Source organism: Arachis duranensis, chromosome 2 (assembly GCF_000817695.3).
Source record: "Arachis duranensis cultivar V14167 chromosome 2, aradu.V14167.gnm2.J7QH, whole genome shotgun sequence".
NCBI lineage: Eukaryota > Viridiplantae > Streptophyta > Magnoliopsida > Fabales > Fabaceae > Arachis > Arachis duranensis.
In genome coordinates, this window is record NC_029773.3 from 92,296,287 (window position 1) to 92,316,319 (window position 20,033).

At 31.7% G+C, this 20,033-nt stretch overlaps 5 protein-coding genes and 1 non-coding gene across 6 annotated transcripts in view; 5 read left to right on the forward strand and 1 right to left on the reverse strand.

Moving 5' to 3' along the window:
- Positions 1 to 1,504: 1,504 nt before the first annotated feature.
- Positions 1,505 to 5,670, forward strand: LOC107476184 (sorting nexin 1). Its single transcript, XM_016095948.3, has 10 exons — positions 1,505 to 1,763; positions 2,333 to 2,468; positions 2,960 to 3,093; positions 3,596 to 3,667; positions 3,877 to 4,036; positions 4,178 to 4,311; positions 4,439 to 4,507; positions 4,625 to 4,704; positions 4,989 to 5,049; positions 5,138 to 5,670. Exons 1-10 carry the CDS (start codon positions 1,575 to 1,577, stop codon positions 5,345 to 5,347), a joined length of 1,245 nt encoding a protein of 414 aa, XP_015951434.1. The 5' UTR covers positions 1,505 to 1,574; the 3' UTR covers positions 5,348 to 5,670.
- Positions 5,671 to 6,931: 1,261 nt separating this feature from the next.
- Positions 6,932 to 8,723, forward strand: LOC107476188 (uncharacterized). The gene is made up of 3 exons (XM_016095951.3): positions 6,932 to 7,324; positions 7,700 to 7,753; positions 8,318 to 8,723. The coding sequence occupies exons 1-3, from the start codon at positions 7,010 to 7,012 to the stop codon at positions 8,549 to 8,551; spliced, it is 603 nt and encodes a 200-aa protein (XP_015951437.1). The 5' UTR covers positions 6,932 to 7,009; the 3' UTR covers positions 8,552 to 8,723.
- Positions 8,724 to 9,375: 652 nt separating this feature from the next.
- LOC107476187 (protein ORANGE-LIKE, chloroplastic) lies at positions 9,376 to 12,798 on the forward strand. The gene is made up of 8 exons (XM_016095950.3): positions 9,376 to 9,742; positions 9,864 to 9,990; positions 10,501 to 10,623; positions 11,065 to 11,151; positions 11,727 to 11,803; positions 11,901 to 12,028; positions 12,201 to 12,337; positions 12,612 to 12,798. The coding sequence occupies exons 1-8, from the start codon at positions 9,501 to 9,503 to the stop codon at positions 12,687 to 12,689; spliced, it is 999 nt and encodes a 332-aa protein (XP_015951436.1). The 5' UTR covers positions 9,376 to 9,500; the 3' UTR covers positions 12,690 to 12,798.
- Positions 12,799 to 13,272: 474 nt separating this feature from the next.
- TRNAL-UAG (transfer RNA leucine (anticodon UAG)) lies at positions 13,273 to 13,352 on the forward strand. Its single transcript has one exon. It is a non-coding gene; the product is annotated as a tRNA-Leu (tRNA).
- Positions 13,353 to 13,544: 192 nt separating this feature from the next.
- LOC107476189 (ubiquitin-60S ribosomal protein L40) lies at positions 13,545 to 15,462 on the forward strand. Its single transcript, XM_016095953.3, has 5 exons — positions 13,545 to 13,714; positions 13,889 to 13,975; positions 14,521 to 14,623; positions 15,079 to 15,145; positions 15,258 to 15,462. The coding sequence occupies exons 1-5, from the start codon at positions 13,612 to 13,614 to the stop codon at positions 15,282 to 15,284; spliced, it is 387 nt and encodes a 128-aa protein (XP_015951439.2). The 5' UTR covers positions 13,545 to 13,611; the 3' UTR covers positions 15,285 to 15,462.
- Positions 15,463 to 15,565: 103 nt separating this feature from the next.
- LOC107476186 (beta-fructofuranosidase, insoluble isoenzyme 1) overlaps positions 15,566 to 20,033 on the reverse strand; it is a 5,286-nt gene continuing 818 nt past the window's right edge. The window contains exons 2-7 of the mRNA XM_021136199.2: positions 18,302 to 18,310; positions 17,345 to 18,204; positions 16,802 to 16,960; positions 16,472 to 16,710; positions 16,094 to 16,184; positions 15,566 to 15,982 (exon numbers count right to left, since the gene is read on the reverse strand). Coding sequence (XP_020991858.1) covers positions 15,803 to 15,982; positions 16,094 to 16,184; positions 16,472 to 16,710; positions 16,802 to 16,960; positions 17,345 to 18,204; positions 18,302 to 18,310 — 1,538 coding nt within the window. The 3' untranslated portion in view covers positions 15,566 to 15,802. The remainder of the gene's footprint in view (positions 15,983 to 16,093; positions 16,185 to 16,471; positions 16,711 to 16,801; positions 16,961 to 17,344; positions 18,205 to 18,301; positions 18,311 to 20,033) is intronic.

Sequence of the window (20,033 nt, forward strand, 5' to 3'; positions counted from 1 at the left end):
TTATTTTATGAAGTAAACTTTTTGTGGTATCTAAAAACATATAACAGAAAAAATATTTATCCTATCAAATTAAAAATAATTTTGGAATGATGATCAAAATAGTGTTAATCTAGTATTATCAAAAGATTAACATATAAATTTAATCTTAAAAATATAACTATAAATTAAATTAAAATAAAAATTTAGATATAGTCAATTTTATATAAAATTATTATGAAACAGTTTCTTTGATAAAAATTTAGTCAAATCAATCAAATCATTTAACTGTTCTCAACTATCAACTTCACGTAGAGTCGACTGCATCTGAATTTTCACCTTCTATTAATCATAAATATTTTGCAATACATTATCATTATTATTAAAAAAATACAAATTTTTAAAATAAATTTAAAACATCTGATTTTCTAAAAACCAAACTCGCATTTTTTTATTTCAAATGATCATTAGTGAGATGAATTCACAAAATGATGTAACTTTAGAGAAATTATTTTCTATGGAAATAGAGATAGTGTTTTGGTTGAATATTGACATTTGAAGTGTATTTTAGTATTATGGAAGTTATTCAACACGCTCCCCACGTATTACAATACGGTCCCACGTGTTGATTAAGATGTTGCCACGTGTGCAACACGCTCCTCACGTGTTGGCCAAGTTGTTGTCACCTGTCTAACACACCCTTACCTGTTGTGCAACACGCCCCACTATTAGTTAGGATGTTGCCACCTGTTTAACATACCCTCCACGTGTTAACTTCCTATCTGCAAAATCCGTAATTACACTAAATAATCCAATTTTCACAAAAAATACCAATATTTTTTTATATTAAAAAAATATATTAAAAAAAATCAGCCGTAACTTTACTAAGAATTTGTTGGAAGCCAATTTTACTTTGTTAGTATTTTTAAAAGATTACCAATTTATCCTGGCAATTATATTTTGAAAAACTAAAATTAAAAAGTCAATTCAACTTGACAAATTATATTTTAGAAATTAAAAAAAATTACAATTTGTCCAAGCAAATGGTTAATTTGAAAAATGGGTCTAAAATTTCTATTTTTCTCAATATTCCCGTAAATCATCCACAATTTTCAATTTTTATGGCTTCACCCATCAACCAACCATGTTAACACTATTTTTAGTTGCCAAATATTTTAAAAGACTAATATGCCCTTAATAAAAGAGAGTCTTTCTTAGAAAAAGATCTAAGGGTGACACGTCAGAGATATACACGTGACACGTCATAGCTTCAACCTCATTGGTCTAAAATTCCAACTAAGCGCACACACACACACACAACTAACTTGCTGCACAACTGTTTCCTTTTTTCTCTCGTTAGTTAAAAAGATTAGAAGAAGAATTAGAATAACCCGGCGTCAACTCGGTCACCCCAACTCAGCTCAACTCAACTCAACTCGTTCTCATAATCGCCCATGAATCCACCGGTAATTACAACTATGCCATCCCTCATAAACCCTACAATATACAATTTTCAACTACTACTACGATCTCTCTTTTTTTCTTCTGATGTGAGAATTTGTTTCTGTTGTGTTATGATTCTGCGTTGTTAAATTTGGATGAAAATGTCGACTGCACCGTACGATTTGGAACAACAGCAACAACATCAGAGAAGTGGAGTCGCCGCTTCGTCACAGAGCCCTAGATCTCCGTCGTCTTCCACGCCCTTCCTCTCCGTCTCCGTCACCGATCCCGTTAAGCTCGGCAATGGCGTCCAAGCCTATATCTCATATCGCGTCATCACCAAAGTATATACGCCTCTGTATCACTCTACTTTATTTGTTTATTATTGTTGATTTCGAATCGAGCTTCGATTTTTTGTTGTTGTGTGTGTTTGCATTGGTGAGATTCCGCAAAGATGGAGCTAGCTAGCTGAAATTGCGATTGAACTCAGCATATGGTTGAGCAGTGTAGTGTAATGTGGATCGCGTGGAATCGTTGTTTTCTTTTTAAGTAATTTGTTTATATGATATTGTTTTGGATGATGAGTTAAGAGTTCAGTTTAGGGGGTTTTGATGTTTGATGCATTAGGGATCATGATTTGGGCTCAGTAAATGCAGTTAAATAACTATTTCTGATGAACTTGCAGAACTGCAATGATTGGTAATGATTGCAGAATACTGTGTGTGTATGTTTGGATTCTGCTTTCACAATTTAATGAATGCTATGTGCATTTAGGCATTAGTTGTGTTTAAGAATTGGTATTAATTATGGAACACGAGGAGTTTCTCTTATGAGATGTATTGGGGTTCAGGGAGATGTGTAACTATAAGAATCTGTTATTTCATCATCTGACTTCCATAAATTGGTATGACAGACGAATTTTCCAGAGTACCAGGGGCCTGAGAAGATTGTCATCCGACGTTACAGTGACTTTGTGTGGTTACGTGATCGTCTTTTTGAGAAGTATAAAGGAATTTTCATTCCCCCTCTTCCAGAGAAAAGTGCTGTAGGTAACATCTAAGCAGACTCTTTCTTGTATGTATCTTGAAGTTTAAACTACCTACTTCCATTGGAAAGCTTATGCCACCTTTAGTTTGATGCTTTAAATGCATCATCTTCTTGTTTATATTAATTTTTCGGAAGTTTATTACTTAAATCTGCCTTCTCAATTGCTGTAATGAGAACATTTTAAGTGAGGTGTTTTTAGTAGTGAAAATCCCAGCATAAAAAAAAAGGTGGTGTCCAATGACTGAGTCGAAGGTTCCTCTCATATACTTTACATGTTGCCTAGGTTTTTCAGATTTCTGGTTGAGCTTAGTGGCCCTGAGCAGTAGTATGGATTGATTCTCTGTTTGAAATATATCTTAGTAAACAACTGTGGTCATCATAAGAACAGTTTGATCATGATCATAACTTAATTAGATGGTGACTTGGTCATTCCTGTTGAATGTTCATTGTAAAGGTGTTCTCAAGTTCCACATGTTCTGGTCTATTACTGCAGAGAAATTCCGTTTCAGTGCTGAATTTATTGAGATGAGGCGGCAAGCGTTGGACCTATTTGTAAATAGGATAGCATCACATCATGAACTTCAACAAAGTGAGGATCTGAGGATGTTTTTGCAGGCAGAAGAAGAGGTGATGTCTCTCATCCTTGATAGACTAATTTATTCCTCCATGCAGCTTTGTATTTTCTAGATGTGATTAGCTTTTCTTCACTTTCCTTTCGGGTCTCCACTTCTATTGATCTGCCATTGGTAACTTTTTACATTTGAACCTAAATCTTCATTTCAATCTGTGATGAAATAAGCTCTTCAATTTGATGATGAGTCTCCTGAAATCACTATCAAATGCTTGCTTTCATATTCTGTGGCTTATATTAGTGATTGATAGATAGAAATTGGAATTATGCTTTATGGTTACTGATTTCATAGCTACCATACAAATACAATCACAGTACATTTTGCATATCGTGGGATGTATAAGACTTTGTTGTCCCTGTTCTTTCCCATGAATGTCTATCTGTCGTATTTATAATATAAGTGCTCTAGTTCTACTCCTTTTCTCACATATGATCTTTAAGTTTTAAGAGGAAAAGAAGTCCTAATTTTAAGCTGATTTAATTCAACATACTATGCAGACAATGGAGAGATTAAGGGCCCAAGAGACTGGCATATTCAAGAAGCCATCTGATTTAATGCAGATTTTTAAGGTTAGATCTGATCTAATTCTCTTATGCCTGTTTGTAATGAATTCTATTAATGCATATTCAAAAAGCCATCGCTATGAATACCTGCAATGTAAACAGTTTCTGAAATTGCAATTTTTCTGTTGAGACATTTGCTTTCTTGTCTGGGTGCGCTTGCTGTCCGTCCATGTGTTCCTAATTTCCTAATGCTTATGTTATGTGAATATTGACAGGACGTGCAATCTAAAGTGAGTGATGTTGTCCTTGGGAAAGAGAAGCCAGTGGAAGAATCAGATCCTGACTATGAAAAGCTGAAACACTACATCTTTGAGCTTGAAAACCACTTGGCTGAAGCTCAAAAGCACGCATATCGTCTTGTGAAAAGGCATCGAGGTGATAATTGAATTTAATATTTTGCTTTGGTTTCTATTACTGCCTTCTACATATTTTGTCCATTCTATTCTACCCTTCCCTGCTTCCGTTTTATGTATTGTCGACCCGGGCAATTCTCTGAACTTGATAATGCTCAAGCAGAATTGGGACAATCACTGTCAGATTTTGGGAAAGCGGTAAAACTTCTTGGTGCGTCTGAAGGAAATTCTCTTGGCAAAGCTTTTTCTGAACTTGGGATTAAGTCAGAGATTTTATCTACTAAGTTACAAAAGGAGGTAAGTCTTAGTGGTATCACATACACATTATCTTACTAAATATTTATTTATATGCTTGCAAAAGGGTATGCGTGCTAATAGCAGTAAAAGGTGAAAAGAATAATCCTAATCTGACTCTGTCAAGCAGGCCCATCAGATCTTGATGAATTTTGAAGAACCTTTAAAAGATTATGTCCGGGCTGTGCAATCCATTAAGGTAGGCCGGATTTGTTTTCTTTCATTATAATAACTAAATCATCTAATCTGATTAAAATGGAGTAGAATGGACGATTTTATCTTATTTTTCAATCTAATAAATATTCTTCTGAAACAGGCAACAATAGCAGAGAGGGCCAACTCCTTCCGGAAGCAATGTCAGCTGGCTGAAACAGTGAAGCTGAAGGAGATTGATCTGTAAATTCCTGGTTCTCTGTTTTTATTATTTTCCTGTTTTAGTATGTATTACAGAAAATTAAGTACTTTTTTTGTGTAACTTCTTTTGTGGCTGAATTAGCATTTTATAATCTGTTGCATAAGTCCCTTAACTCATGTCTATATCTGTGAATGCAAATGAGCCTTGTTTGTGTCTTTTATTGCTATATGTATAAACTTTCGTTTTCTATCTTGCGCATAGCTAGAAAGAAGAGTAAGTAGTTAGTTTGGATTTATTTATTAATTCATTATTGTCTGAAATGCAGTGAAAGGCAAAGGTTGCATCGATCTGAAAAGCTGGCAGAAGCTGAGCGCGAATATCATGAGGCAAGTTTTGCATATTATTGGCATTTTTCAATTAAAGAATTATAATCAACAGTTTGTTTAACTGGGCTGACACGATTTTGTCGTGCAGTTGAAGACAGAGAGCGAACAGGCAACAAAGACATTCGAGTCAATCGTGAGATTAATGAACGAAGAAATTGGGCGTTTTCAGGAACAGAAGACACTAGATATGGGGATTGCCTTCCATGAATTCGCCAAAGGTCAGGCACGCCTAGCAAATGACATCGCTGGTGCGTGGAGAAGCTTGCTTCCTAAACTGGAAGCGTGTTCAGCCGCCTAGAGAATCAAATCGGTGAGTACTACAGAGCACTCCAGAGTGTAGATGAAGTACTACTTCATGAATGGTAGAGGGGGAGAGAGAGAGAGAGAGAGAGAGAGAGAGTAGGGAATGGCAGAAGAAAGCTCTTGTTTTGTAGAAGGGCTTTTACGGGGAAGTTACCTGCTTTTTCGAATTATGTTGTAAAAGTTGTGATTTCTTATTACCACATGATTTTGTACAAATTTTAAAACAAAAGTAAAAAAGGTACATCTTTGAAACATGATTTTTTTTAACGTTGGTAACAAAGCCCCGGACACTTGTCGCCGGAGTGCACTTCTCCTCTCTTTCTCCTATCTTTTGTATAGTCCATCACAGAAGTGCATGTTGTTTTTAACTTAGCAGGCACGCCTATAATTGTAGTATTGTATCGTGAATGATGATTTTGGCAAATGTGTTGCTATTATTAATGGTTTAAGCACAAAATTGGCATACTCCTTTCTTTGTATCCACTACTACGAATCTACAGTTGCAGCAAAGTCTTTTCTCTAAATGAAATAGACTATATTAGTTCAACGATGTCATTGTATTTTGACCATATTATTCAAAGTCTCCTTAGATCATCTTTTCTCTAAATGAAATAGACTACATGAGTTTTCTTCCCACATAAAATCATCTAAATAAAGTTTCATCATTCTTTCAGTTGTCATTCCAAATTTGTCTCTCAGATTCTTCTTTCTTATTCTATCTGTTTGAGTATGGTCACTCATGCACCAAAACATTCTTATTTTTTGTCACAATAAACTTATATACATGTTTACCATTTATCATCCAATACTCTGCTATATACAATATAGTTGGTCTATTAATTGTGCGATAAAATTTTCTTTTTAAGTCTTAAAAGATATTTTTGTTATATATTAGTCTCAAATCATTCTTTAATTTAACCAATCTGTTTGAATCTTATGTTTATATCGTTCTTTATTTTCTATTGTCTTAAACAATACAAATTAAAGTATTTAAATCTCGTAACTTATGTTATCAATTACTAGAAGTAATTTTTATGCAAAAGGGTCAATATTAAAGTAATAGTTGAGACCTAACTACTATTATTTTGTTTTATGTTATTTACATTTCAATGTTCAAGAGATTGGGCTCCTTATTTTTTTAGAAGCTTAACTACACCTTGTAGGCTTGGCCAACGGATAACTCTCTAATGTCCTCAAAACTCAAAATTAGGATTCATTGCAATATAAAATTATGTCTTTAATATAAAAAAAACTAATCTTATTTTGTTAAACTAAAATATTAGAAGCAAGAAAAAAAAAAAAATAGGTCCAAACTTTTTTAATTCAAAAACATGTAGGTCTCTAACTAATTAAACATACAAAAATATTTATAACCTTTTAAAATATGAAACATTTAAGTTTGTTTATCCTAGATGCCTCACGTTTTAAAAAATAATTAACGTTCTTAAATTTTTAATTAATCGAAAATTTATTTATCTTCCACATAAAAAATCAGGACCAATTTATCTAGGTTTAAGCTTAATATATAGAATAATATAAGCTAAGGTAGGTGGGCCCTTTATTTCCAATATGTGGAGCTATTTCCTCCTCAAACAACGAATCTCATACATTCATACCTCACTGAAAGAGAAAACCTTAGCTACTGAAAGAGCAAACCATGGCAATGGCATGTGGTAGTTGTTCTAGTTTAAGGCACACTATGTTCCTAAGTGGATTCAATTCCCAACTTCCACTCTCTTCTTCTTCTTCTTCTTCACTCATTCATTTCTCAAACAGCAACCGTTCTTGCATGCTTCTAATCAATCGCCAGATTCATCATTTAACACCGGAGGTTCCTGTTTTAGTGGCCAGAGCCTCCCCTGGGAATGACGGCGCCACCTCTCCGGATGACGATGACGACGGCGTCTCTCTGGGGACAATGAAGGTGCCTTCGAATACTGATCTTCAGAGATTTGATTCCTTGCTCTTCCAGGTACCAACTAACTAACTAACTAACAATAAAACATTGCTTGCTTTGTAGTAATTCACAATTTGCACACTTTTAGTTAGTTTGTTAGATACCGTTAGAAACTAGCAGTTAGAGTTAGTTATAGCCTTACTCAGGTTTAGCAGGAAAAATTAAACCTAGTTTGAAATTCTTGTTGTAATTACTGGTAAGGAATCAACTACTAATTACTGGTATAAAATACATATCAAAATATAAATTATTTATTAAAAATTTATGAAATAATATATATAAACGTATACAAATACACAGTAAATAATTTCGTTGTTGATTTTGGTATGTACAAAATATTTTAAATATTGTTGTGATATTCGTTAAGATGTGATTATTGTTTTGTGATAGTGGGCAAACAGCCTTTGCCAGGGAGCCAATCTGCCACTTCCTGTACCTCTCAAGGTATGCAAAAAATGTTAGAGAGTCAACACTTTTAATATAAAATTTAGAGTAAATGATAAATACATCTTTAATTTGTTATTTTGAAAATAAATAAGTTATTGACTAAGCAAAAATATAAAAATATCTTTTATTTTTTAAAATACGAGACATTTAAAGATATATTTGGTTTGCATTGAAGACTGTGCAAATAATAAAATCTTATTCTTTGTTTTTATTTTATTCAGAAAACAGAAAATACTAAAAATAAAAATAGAAAATAAAAATAAAAATCAAACACATCCTAAATTAAGTCTCTCTAGTTTATCGATTTGTTCTTATATATTTTGGATATAAAAATTTAAATGTCTTATATTTTAAAAGATTAGTGACGTTTTTATATTTTCAATTAATAAAAAATGTATATGTTTTCGAATTAAAAAGTTAGTGGCCTAATTGTTTATTTTTTTTTTTCTAAAATTTAAATACAAAGCAAAAAGAAGAAAAAAGTGTTGGCACCTAAGAATGATATGATACAGAATTGTATTGAGATACATTGATCTAAGAATGTTGGTTTGAAATAAACAGGTGGATAAGATAGCTGGTGGAGCTAGATTGGGTTTCATCACAATTGATGATGGGAAACCGGAAGTTCTTGTGCATATTGACTGTGTGGTTTTTCCGGCGACGGAAAATTCTGTTCCGATTTTCCGTGCCACTAGAAATGGCCCCATGAAAGATAATGCACCACCTGGTGAGCCAAGAATCATGAGGAGCCTTCTGCAAGCTCTTCAGAAATCTGTTGAAATTGCCAGATTGTGAATTAAATTCTTTTTCTTTTTCTTTTTCTTTTCCATACGATCTACTACAACAAGTTTGAGTTGATGAAGATTAACATAAAAGAAGTTTGAATTTAATGTGTGTATATATATATCTCTTCCAATTCATTTAAATCATATTATAAGATGGATTTGATATGAATGATTCTGAAGTACATTCTGTTAAATAGTTGCAAGAAAGTACTAATATCTAGGAAGGACATATATGAATATAGGTATAGTAATATTAGGGAGACAATAGTTTAAAATTATTTTATTTAATTTAATATCTTAATTTTATATATTTATTAAATAATGTATTTATTTTAAAAATAATTAATGAATATAAAATAAAACAGCTTTTAACAAATTTAAATTGATTTTTATTCTCTCACAGACATTTTTGACATGCATATGCTTTGTCAAGACCAAAACATGTCATAAGGAGAAGAATCTTTGGACAAATATGCAAGTATATACCTAAGCAAAGTGACAAAAGTGTTAAAAACATTTTTTTTTAATTCTAAATCAGTTTCTAAAATATTTTTTATTAGATATTTTAATTTTTAATAAATTTAAATTATTAAATTATTTATCAATTTTATATTTTATTAGATAAATCGATTTCTATATTAAATTATTCATTTATATAAAATTTTGAACAATTTTTTAAAAGCTCTTAAAAATTAAAAATATTAATTTCTATAAAAATTTGATGTGAGAATTGATTTATCCGATTTAATAACTAAAAATTTTGATTTGAAATAATACTCAACATCATATATTCAAGGTAAAAAAAAATTGGACATTCTAGTCAACGGTGAATATGCATGTCCTGTAAAAAAAAATAATAATAATAAAAAATAAAAAAATCTATCTACCTACAAGAGCTGGCACATTCAATGCACGTGTTGTCATGGTGACGTATATCAAACATGGCTTAGCAACTTAACATGTTATGGATTGAACTTTCCATCACTTTCCATTCCATGAACTCATTCATCAAAAAAACAATGACCATCTTCTCTCTTCAGTCTCAATTTCTTTCATGCAAGATTCCACAAATTCCATCACACTCTAAAGCTACAATCTTCAGAGAAAACACCAACCAACAATTTACTCTGTCCGGAGTTTCATTCTTGAAGCCAAGGATTACTCTCTGCTATTCTTCAAAAGATGGTGACAACACACCAAGGTTAATAACTCTAATCTTTTTGTTCTTTTGGCTTTTGGGTGTCTCTAAATCCATTCAAAGTTTGAATTTTTGCTATTTGTTTGAATAAAATTTACATTTTTTTTTCTTTTGTGGGGTGAAGTGAAAGCAGCAACTTTTGCATCATTGAGGGGCCAGAAACGGTTCAGGATTTTGTTCAGATGCAGCTTCAGGAAATTCAAGACAACATAAAGAGTAGGCGCAATAAAATCTTTCTTCTCATGGAAGAGGTATTAACTTTTACTTTAATGAAATAGTATTAGTAATAGTTTGTGTTTCCATATTGGCATCACGGTGGTAATTGCTGCCATTATATATGCATTTATATATAAAAAAAAAAAATGCAGTGTGCACTAAAAAAAATCAACTACTAAAATCAGCCACGGTATATTTTTGTATAAATGCAAATTGTTGTTTAGCTCATTTTCAATGTATATTTTGTATTTCAGTATGTACTCTATACGGATAACTGATTTAGTTGCTGATTTTTGGTGTTCATGTAGCATGTTTGTTATATATATGTTTTTGTTTCCTGCAATTTCCACATTGTAGTGCAACTGCATTTTCGTACGAAGATGATAGCTGAGATATGGACAAACATCTAACGGTTCTTGGTTATCATCTTTGCATTAAGCTACTACTCTAACCATCTTCATATTTCATATCAGTAGTCACCTATATATCTTTGCTTCCAAAGAAGAGAATGATAATAAGAACATAGTTTTGAATTCATATGGCAGGTGAGAAGATTGCGTGTGCAGCAGCGCCTAAAAAGTTTGAGAAAAGTTGTGAATGAGGAGGGAGAGGAAGAAACAAATGAGATGCCGGAAATTCCATCATCAATTCCATTCCTTCCTCATGTGGTAAGTGTTGGTTTAGTTAAGTCTCTTCAACTCTATTATGAATTATGCTGAAATATAGTGCTGTTATTTATACCCCTTAATCACTATAACTAATGGACCTAATTGTAACTAATGAGACTAAACTAACTAATAATGAGCTTAAGGTCATAGCAATATGGAAAACTTTGTTTTGATTAGGATATGGTTATTGAATGAATCATCCTTCAATGGATTAGTGGTGTATGAAGAGAAACATATTGCAGAGGAACACCAATTCAAAGTAACAAAGAATCCTTTGTTTTACAAATCAAATCAAACCATTTTGTTTCGAATCACTTCAAATCAAATCTATCCATATACTTTTTTTTTTAACATTCGAAGCGAATCCTTATGAGAATGAAACAAAGCTAAAGCATTTGACATTATTTTCTAATCTTCTAACTGTTTTTCCTTTTGAAGTAGACTCCCAAGACTCTGAAGAAGCTCTATACAACAAGCATATCATTCATGTCTGGAATAATTGTATTTGGCGGGATTATTGCGCCAACGGTATTGTTTCTATTCATATATTTTATGATAGCAGAGAATCAAGCTTTACTGTTACATAATTTCAATGTTAATCATCCTTGTATCCTTCTTATTCTCCCTGTTTATTTTCTTATTCAATAACATGTTCTAAAAGCTTGTAGAACATTCTTCTGTTGTGACAATTTGAAATTTTGGGGGCTAGGCTGGTTTCGAAGTTATGCTTAGATTAGATATGTTGATAGCAGCTTAAGGTACATTCTTTATTAGAGCAAATGATTAATGATTAATGATAGCAGCTTGTAGAACATTCTTCTGTTGTTGCTTTTGGTACTTTTCATTCCTAAGCACACCAATAACTTCTTTTGTTTCTCTTCTATCCATCATTTTGAAAATTTGATACATCGTTTGATCGATATATCTAGAAGCAATATTGCAAATGGCATTAAAAAGCACCAAGTCACTTTGATAGTGATTTAAGTTAAAGTGTTTTATTTTGTCATCAAATTTATGGTTTTGGATACAAAAGAAGTATATAAGTTGATCTCATCTGTTATATACACGCATTCAAATATTGAAAGCATTTAAATTAATGGCAGCTTGAGCTAAAATTAGGCATTGGTGGAACCTCATATGAAGATTTCATAAGAAGCGTGCATTTGCCTTTGCAACTAAGGTACATTGTTTAACTTTTTTGACTTGCACTCGTTACTAATTCGATGAGTATCTGGTTTCTCCATCAAATATTTGATGACACTTTCTTGTGAATCCAGTCAGGTCGATCCGATTGTGGCATCGTTTTCAGGCGGGGCAGTAGGCGTGATTTCAGTGCTGATGTTAATTGAGGCTAGTAATGTTGAGCAGCAAGAGAAAAAAAGGTGCAAGTATTGCCATGGAACCGGTATGCTTCCTTTTCTTTGAACATGTTCATTCTCTTTGAGACTCTCAAATCATGCAGTTTTTAGAGATATTGAATTGAAAAAACTCAACTCTTAAACTTATTAAAGTTTAGAAGTTGACTAAAAACTTTAATAATCTTGCTTGTTAAACTTTTATGGGAATTACTTGGACAGGATACTTAGCTTGTGCTCGGTGTTCGGCGAGTGGTGTATGCTTGAACATTGATCCTATTTCGGTGTCTAGTACATCGACAAAACCTCTGCAAGTTCCGACAACCAAAAGGTGTGGAAACTGCTCCGGTTCCGGAAAGGTACATGTGTCATATATTCCAATATGCTTCATTTCTTCATAGAATACTTTGAACTCTTATGTGAAATAGATTTTTTTTGTGTCCAAAAAAACTATAATGTGAACTAATTAATTGGTGGAAACTCCGGTCGATTTCATGTGAAGTTGATAGCTGAGAGCTATTAGATGATTTGACTGATTTGATTAAATTTTCATCAAACGGCTCTCAGCTATTAGCTTTCTTAAATGTAATTATTGTTGGTATTTTGTAACTAATAATCAATAATGTGTTGTAGGTTATGTGTCCAACATGCCTTTGCACTGGGATGATGATGGCAAGTGAACATGATCTGAGAATAGACCCATTTGACTAACTCTAAACTTTGATTTTCAGCACTTGTAATTTTGCTACATTCTCTAAACTTATATATGTGATACCATTATACTTTGCAAGGAAAGTTTATCATAGCTCCATTTTATTGAGTTTGTAGGGTTAAAATCTTTGTCAAGTTCTATTCTCTTTCCTAGTTTCACTTTAATCTAAGGTTTTGGCACGTGTATTTTGTCAAATTAGCTTTTATATTGATCTAAAATATTTTACATGGCAATTTTCATTGAGAAATAGAGAAAGTAAATGAAACCGTCGAGTTAAGTTATTGTTTAATTTTGATATTTTTTAAAATTTAATATTAATGCACTGTCAGTATAAAATACGTGCATCTAATTACGTAACGTCACATCGGTAAAAATAATTACATTTTATATTCATCGCGTAAATGATGATCTAAAAAAATGATGTAATTACACAATTGTGCAAAATGTTACGTTTTATATTATTAGTGCATAAAAATTAAACTTTATTTTTTGAATCAAAGTTGAGAATAAATTTACAAAAATTTGCACTTCCCTTAGAATTTAATGTTATGATAAAATTTGTATTTATTTGTCACTATATAAGACAGTTTGGCCGAGTGGTCTAAGGCGCCAGATTTAGGCTCTGGTCCGAAAGGGCGTGGGTTCAAATCCCACAGCTGTCAATGTTTTCCTTTTGCGTTTTTTTATTATTGGGCCTCTAAAATAAAAGGCCCATATCTTATTTCCTTTAACGACAAGCCCAATAAGTCGAGCTAACGACATTAGCCCAATTTGAGCTATCTTTATACCAAATCCTAGCCCACTAAGCCCAATATAAACCTCGCCCAAATGAACAAAAAGAAACAGAAACCCTAGAATTCAAAATCATATATAGAGAGAGCTCAAATTTTCACAGCGCCGAAGAAGAAGAAGAAAAAGAAGATGCAGATATTCGTGAAAACCTTAACTGGGAAAACCATCACTCTCGAGGTAGAGAGCAGTGACACCATCGACAATGTCAAAACCAAAATCCAAGACAAGGAAGGTATTAATTAAATTATTTTTATTGCTTATTTATTTTTAATATCATTATTTTTAGCTACCAATTGGGAAAAGCTTTGGACTCTGAATTGAATTTAGGGTTTCGGCTCAATTTCACTTTCTTCTTTGGATATAAAAAGAAAAAAAAAATTGAATTTTGGGATCTGAATTTGAGCAGGAATCCCACCTGATCAGCAGCGTCTGATATTTGCTGGGAAGCAGCTTGAAGATGGAAGGACCTTAGCTGATTACAACATTCAAAAGGGTAACTTCAATTTTTGTTTTTAATCTAATTTTTTTCCCTCTTCATTTCTCTTCCAATTATGAATACTTATGATAGCTACTAACTATATAAAAATCCCATGTATTATTAATTGAATCCCAAGTTACATAATTAGATTATAGTATTATACTATGTTTGCTATCCTAGCTTATGTTAGCTTCCTCTTATAGACGGTAGAATGATAATTTTTTGTTGGAGTAATACCTTAAATCATTCCCCCAAGGAAATTTGAGTTGAACATTTTTAATTCTCAACAAATTTTAATCACCAAATCAGTTTCTAACCTGTTGTTTTGTTCAACAAATCAATCCTAATGTCAAATTTTGTCTAAAAAGTTAGACAAATCAATCGCCTTCGTTATTTTATAAAGACATAACAGTCCCTATGAATTTTTAAAATCTCATATAAACGAACAATCTAATGTGAAGACTGATTTATTTAACGAAATAAAAGTTTAAGAATTGATTTAGAGTATTACTCATCTTTTGGTGACCTTGTGAAACTTCTATTGTTGTGGTTTGTTTCAGAGTCTACTCTGCATCTTGTGCTGAGGCTCCGCGGTGGTATCATTGAGCCTTCTTTGATGGCTTTGGCTCGCAAGTACAATCAAGACAAGATGATTTGCCGCAAGTAATGCTTTTTCTAACCTAACCTGCAATTGTTTGTCTTCTTTTTTTGTTTTTGGCATTTGAGGGTTCCTAATGTTTTCTATTTGGAATTTCACTTTCTTATTGTTGATCATAGGTTGTATATATACCTTAGTAGACATTAATTTCAACTAAAGTTATGTTTATCAAATTAATTTTCTGTGTATATGAATAATGAGCTCTTAGTAGACAATCTTCAACAGTTCAATGTTATTTCTCAATGTCTGCTTTAGCATATGGCTCCATATCTTGCTTTTATTTGTTTGAACACTATTTACTTTGTCTTGAAGAGGAACCTTTTTTCTTAAATGTTCTCTAGTTTACAAATGGAGTCTTAGTAATTGGTTTAGTTTACTAATAAGGTTGAATTACAGATTGTAAGTTTTGTGTTTTGCCATTTCCTTTATTCACCAAGTTTCAAAATTTTCGTTCTTTTAGATGCTATGCTCGTCTTCATCCAAGGGCCGTAAACTGCCGCAAAAAGAAGTGTGGCCATAGTAATCAGGTAATATTGATATCCGATCCATCCATTTGTATAAATTCTAACCTTGATATTGTTTGTGTTTTGTTGTTAAACCACAAAATCTTGAAACATTGTCTTCTTTTTTTCTTTGCAGTTGAGGCCAAAGAAGAAGATCAAGTAAACTATGTCTGTTCTTGTTTGTCTTCAGTGTTGTGCAACTCCTACAAGTTTTCATTTTACAATTGATTTCATCCCCTTTTTGATACTAATGGGTTTCAAACTGTTTTGGACATGTTTTGTAGCATTCAACTATACATACTTTTACTTATGATGGCATTATGATTTCTACCATTTTTAAATCTCAAGTCTTGCTTTTTATTAACATTCTCTTGTTAATAACAATTTGTGATCATGGAAAAAAAAATCACAACAATGATTAATCCAAACATATATGTTTCAGAGAATATAATTGCTCATGTAGAATATCTATTAATTATTAAACTAGTCCTAAATTACAAATTTCAGTTAAGAAACTTAGTATATCAATTAAGCATCAAATGCAGGTAGCACCACCATGCATGAATACAAGGCTAAAAAGTTTACACCTTCACTTATAGAATAAGACAAGGAATAATATTATTTACTATCTCAATATTAATTTATTCAATTGAATTTATTTATATTGATTTATAGCTAAGTTCAGTTTATATTAGCAGATCTCATGCTCCATGCTTTCAAGCTCTTCACTGTGATCTTCTCAGTACCATTGTTGAACACAAACAAGTGAGCATGATTATCCACTGCTAGGGTTGGATAAACCCTAGACAATATGTTTGTTCTTCCTCCGGCTCCAAAACTTTCCACGACGGAATGATCAATCTGTCATTAAAAAAAAAAAAAGAAAAATCAAGTGTTAGTAATTACTATGGAAGAAAAAAACTATTTAATGAATGGGATAGATACAAAATGAGGGATTGTAGTTTCACATACCAAACTCCTAAGAGAAAGTTTCTTATTGGCTAAATTCACGTCTACAAATCCAGCAAATGATGGCTTGTACAGTTCATTAGCCAAAGAGGAACTGTTCAGAAATGCACATATTAGAAGGCATGCAAAAATAATTTTTCGGACTTCAGAGTAATAAAAAATTTGTTAGAAATCAATGTGTCTGATTTTAAATTTGTTAAGAACTAATTTGAGTGTTTCCTCATAATTTTCAATAATAATATAAGTTAAACATTTTGAGTAGATTTACTAATAAAATGACTTAAAAATTTATAGTTATTAACACATGATTTTTGCTTAATGTTTTAAAAACAATGCAAAAGTGGAAGTTATGTCCTCTAATTTGCTTAGAGAAAGACAGACCTTGATGCATCAGAGCACATGAGAATCACATGCTTATTTGGAGCTTTGAAAATCCTAAAGAACACAGGAGTGAACTCTTCCAATCTTTTTGAAGCCAATGTTAGAAGGCCAAATGGTCCAACCCCACCTTGAATCTTTGAACCCTTTTGGGCACAAAGATCTTGTGCATTCACCCACCTAGGATCAAATGGCTCTGCTTTGTTCAAACTTGAGAATGAGAATGTTACTTCCACATCAGCCTACAATAATATATAAGCATAGATTACAAAATATTATATGTGTAATTATTATTATAATAATGTTAAGGTTTTAATTAACAAAGAAATTGACCTGAGCAGCAGTAATCCCTTTCACTTCAAAATAATCTCCCTTTTGAAGTATTTGATTGCTTGTCTGAACTTCTTTTTTCCTAAGATTGTTTAACTCTTCCACAGGCCATTGTACTAACTGTCTTCCACTAGGATCAAGCCACACACTTCTTGGAATCCCCTGGAAAATTTAATATGAAAATAAGTAAAACTTTCTAAAAACAGAAGTGCTTAGTTATTCTTGCATGAATTTAGATAAATAAAATGTGTGTTAAAAAATGTTATTTTCTTAAAGAAATGATAAAATAAAATAATTTCATATATGTAACTTATAATCATAGATGATTTTTTTGTTTAAAAAGTAACATGTAGCTAAGAAAGAAGATATATAAGCTAATTTTAAAATCTTAAATTCTAAATTCTTCAAAAATTAGAGTTAAAAAATAATTTTACAATAAAAAATTGATTGATGTTGACTAATTAAAATTTTATTTTTTTATAACTTATTCAAAATGAAATCATATAATAATAATCTAACTTTGATTGCATGTAATTAATAAACTACCTGAATTCCTGCCCATCCTTTTTTAACATCATCTTCTGTAGAATCTGATTCATTTGCCCAACCCCATATGATCCTTCTATTTTTGCTAGGATCAAAAAATGATTTGGAAGCATAAAAATTGCCATAATCATATCTAAGGCCTCCCCAACCATCCTCTGAGGTGTTATCCGGAATATACTTATCCTTCTTCCATAAATATGTTCCAACCGTGTAATAATCATACCTTGTTACATCAAGGCTATTTTTGAGAACATGTTTGACACTATTCCCAACTATGGATGTGTCTAACCCTTTTTTGGATCTCAATGAAACCGGGTAAAGATCCGGGCATTCCCACATACCCGTATTTGGCACCGAATGGATCGGGTGTTTGGCCCGAACCCAATTCACAAAATCCTTACTATTGTATAAATATGCTTCCCCTCTATGTTTTTTCTTTGCACCAACTAGCATCTTCCAATGTCCATCTATCCACCAGGCCGTGGTCGGGTCGCGAAACGCGCTCCCGTTCACGCCCTGTTCTATGATCGCAATCGGGTTGTAATCGTCCGGTTTGACCCATTTTCTAAGAAATGGGTCGGATGCATTGGCGGGTATGGCATAACATTGTACTTCATTACTCCTCTCATCAATAACACCGGTATAGAGGATTATGGGCCCTCGACCCGGGACAACTGTGGCCGATCCGGACCAAACTCCATATCGGTCAAATGGTTTGTCCGGGTAGAGGGCAGGTTCAAGTACTTTCCAATTAATAAGATCCGTTGATACTGAATGGCCCCACACAATGTTACCCCAAACAGAACCTTTTGGATTGTATTGATAAAATAGATGGTAGAGTCCTTTGTAGTACATAGGTGCTATGTTGTGAAATTACAATAATAAAAAAAAAATTAATTAGATGTATGGTTAATGAAATTAATAGGAAAAACAAACATGAAAAGAAGGACTACTCACCATTAGGATCTGGTTTGTTGTGATTGATTATTGATCATTGCATGCGTAGATATAACAAAACACAATGAATAATGCATTGGAAACCAAAGAAAATTATTAGTTAGCAAAATGATGAATAAAAATGTAATTGTTTATTATGAAAGTAAAAACATGAGCAAATTAAACTAAAATATATATGTGTAGTAGCTAGTATCCAAATTATATATGATTATAATTTATAAACCATATATATGTGTAATAGTAGTATGTAGAGTATAATATAAAATTTATTCACAATATAATATAATTGTTCAATGTATGTATGTATGTATGTATGTATACTTTTTTTATTTAAAAAAAAAATCTTTTGAGTGCATGCAAATTAAAGGATAAGAACTAGTAGCCATTTATGCACAATTACTTTAAAAGCATAGAGAACCCAAAATGAAAAATGCATCATTGCACTCTTAAAAAAGATAGTTCATGCAAATAAAATTGACCAATAATATGTATTATCAATTTATCACACATTTAGGCCAATTCATATATATGTAAAGCATATATGCAATTTTCCATATGTGTTTAATATCAATTAGGATTTCATCTCCATCTTTGAGTGTGTGAGTGGTCCAATATTATTGGGAATGTGGAAGTGAAGGTTCAAGCAACTTGATAAGAATAGGGTGGGCTAGGTCACTCTCATTTCCAAGCATGCAATTTAGGGTTCATAATTACTAAATAGTAGTTGATTATTTTATTATTGTGGATGACATCAAAAGACTACTATTTTAATTAAAAAAAATTGTTTAGTATTTCAAATTTTATGAAGGGATATTAATTCTTAATAATATTTTTTTTCAAACACATGACACAAATATACAAAATTATTTTTTAAAAAAGAAAAAATGTATCTATCATTTCAAATAAATAAATAAATAAATAAATAAATCGGAGTCACCTTTATTTTTTTATTCCTTTTGCAAATCACATCTTTGTACTTGAAAAGGTATTCCCTAGCTACCCTAAAATTTCCCTTTTTGGAATATATAATTAAAGTATCTTATTAGGTGTAAAAATTCCAATATCATATACAAGTGTTGTCACCTTGTTGGATTCTCCAACAAAATCACCAACCACACTTCAAGCTCAAAGGAAATGATTTATCCACTTAAAAATTTTCCTAGCTATATATTTAATAATAGATTAAATATTGATTATATTTTAACATTATTTTAAAATATTAATTATATCTACATATTTATTTAGTATTATTTAGAAGAAAATGTATATATACACTAACATATTGACATAATTTTTTCATCGGTTAATAAAATATGGACATACATAAAATTAAATAAGTTTTACCATCAAATGCAATATTAAAAAAAGTTACATTATTTCAACCTATAAATAAAATAATTAAGTATGGTTAATCAAATTATACTTTTTGGCCAATAGAAGACTTCCGCACGCATTATTTTGGCATCAATTAGAGAAGGCCATGCAAAAGGTATAATAAAGTTGATATATATGAATTTGTATATAAAAATAAAGATGATTTCTTTCTCCACCATACTTCTATGAATTACCAAAATGATGTCAAAGGGTTATCATGACCACATCAAGAATGGAAGACAAAAAGAACTCATTTTCATAATAAAATTTTTTTACATTTTTGCCATAAAAAATCCGGGTTAGATATATTCATATATACTCTTTGCTCCAATGACCAAAACCTTAGATTCATAGTTTT

Coding starts and splice junctions, on each gene's coding strand:
- LOC107476189 (XM_016095953.3), top strand. CDS start 13,612: ATGCAGATATTCGTGAAAACCTTAACTGGGAAAACCATCACTCTCGAG. Junction 13,715..13,888: donor CAAAATCCAAGACAAGGAAG/GTATTAATTAAA, acceptor GAATTTGAGCAG/GAATCCCACCTGATCAGCAG. Junction 15,146..15,257: donor AGTGTGGCCATAGTAATCAG/GTAATATTGATA, acceptor TTTTCTTTGCAG/TTGAGGCCAAAGAAGAAGAT.
- LOC107476187 (XM_016095950.3), top strand. CDS start 9,501: ATGTTATGGATTGAACTTTCCATCACTTTCCATTCCATGAACTCATTC. Junction 10,624..11,064: donor TTCCATTCCTTCCTCATGTG/GTAAGTGTTGGT, acceptor CTTTTGAAGTAG/ACTCCCAAGACTCTGAAGAA. Junction 12,338..12,611: donor ACTGCTCCGGTTCCGGAAAG/GTACATGTGTCA, acceptor AATGTGTTGTAG/GTTATGTGTCCAACATGCCT.
- LOC107476188 (XM_016095951.3), top strand. CDS start 7,010: ATGGCAATGGCATGTGGTAGTTGTTCTAGTTTAAGGCACACTATGTTC. Junction 7,325..7,699: donor TTGATTCCTTGCTCTTCCAG/GTACCAACTAAC, acceptor GTTTTGTGATAG/TGGGCAAACAGCCTTTGCCA. Junction 7,754..8,317: donor CACTTCCTGTACCTCTCAAG/GTATGCAAAAAA, acceptor TGAAATAAACAG/GTGGATAAGATAGCTGGTGG.
- LOC107476184 (XM_016095948.3), top strand. CDS start 1,575: ATGAAAATGTCGACTGCACCGTACGATTTGGAACAACAGCAACAACAT. Junction 2,469..2,959: donor TCCAGAGAAAAGTGCTGTAG/GTAACATCTAAG, acceptor CTATTACTGCAG/AGAAATTCCGTTTCAGTGCT. Junction 4,705..4,988: donor AAGCTGAAGGAGATTGATCT/GTAAATTCCTGG, acceptor TCTGAAATGCAG/TGAAAGGCAAAGGTTGCATC.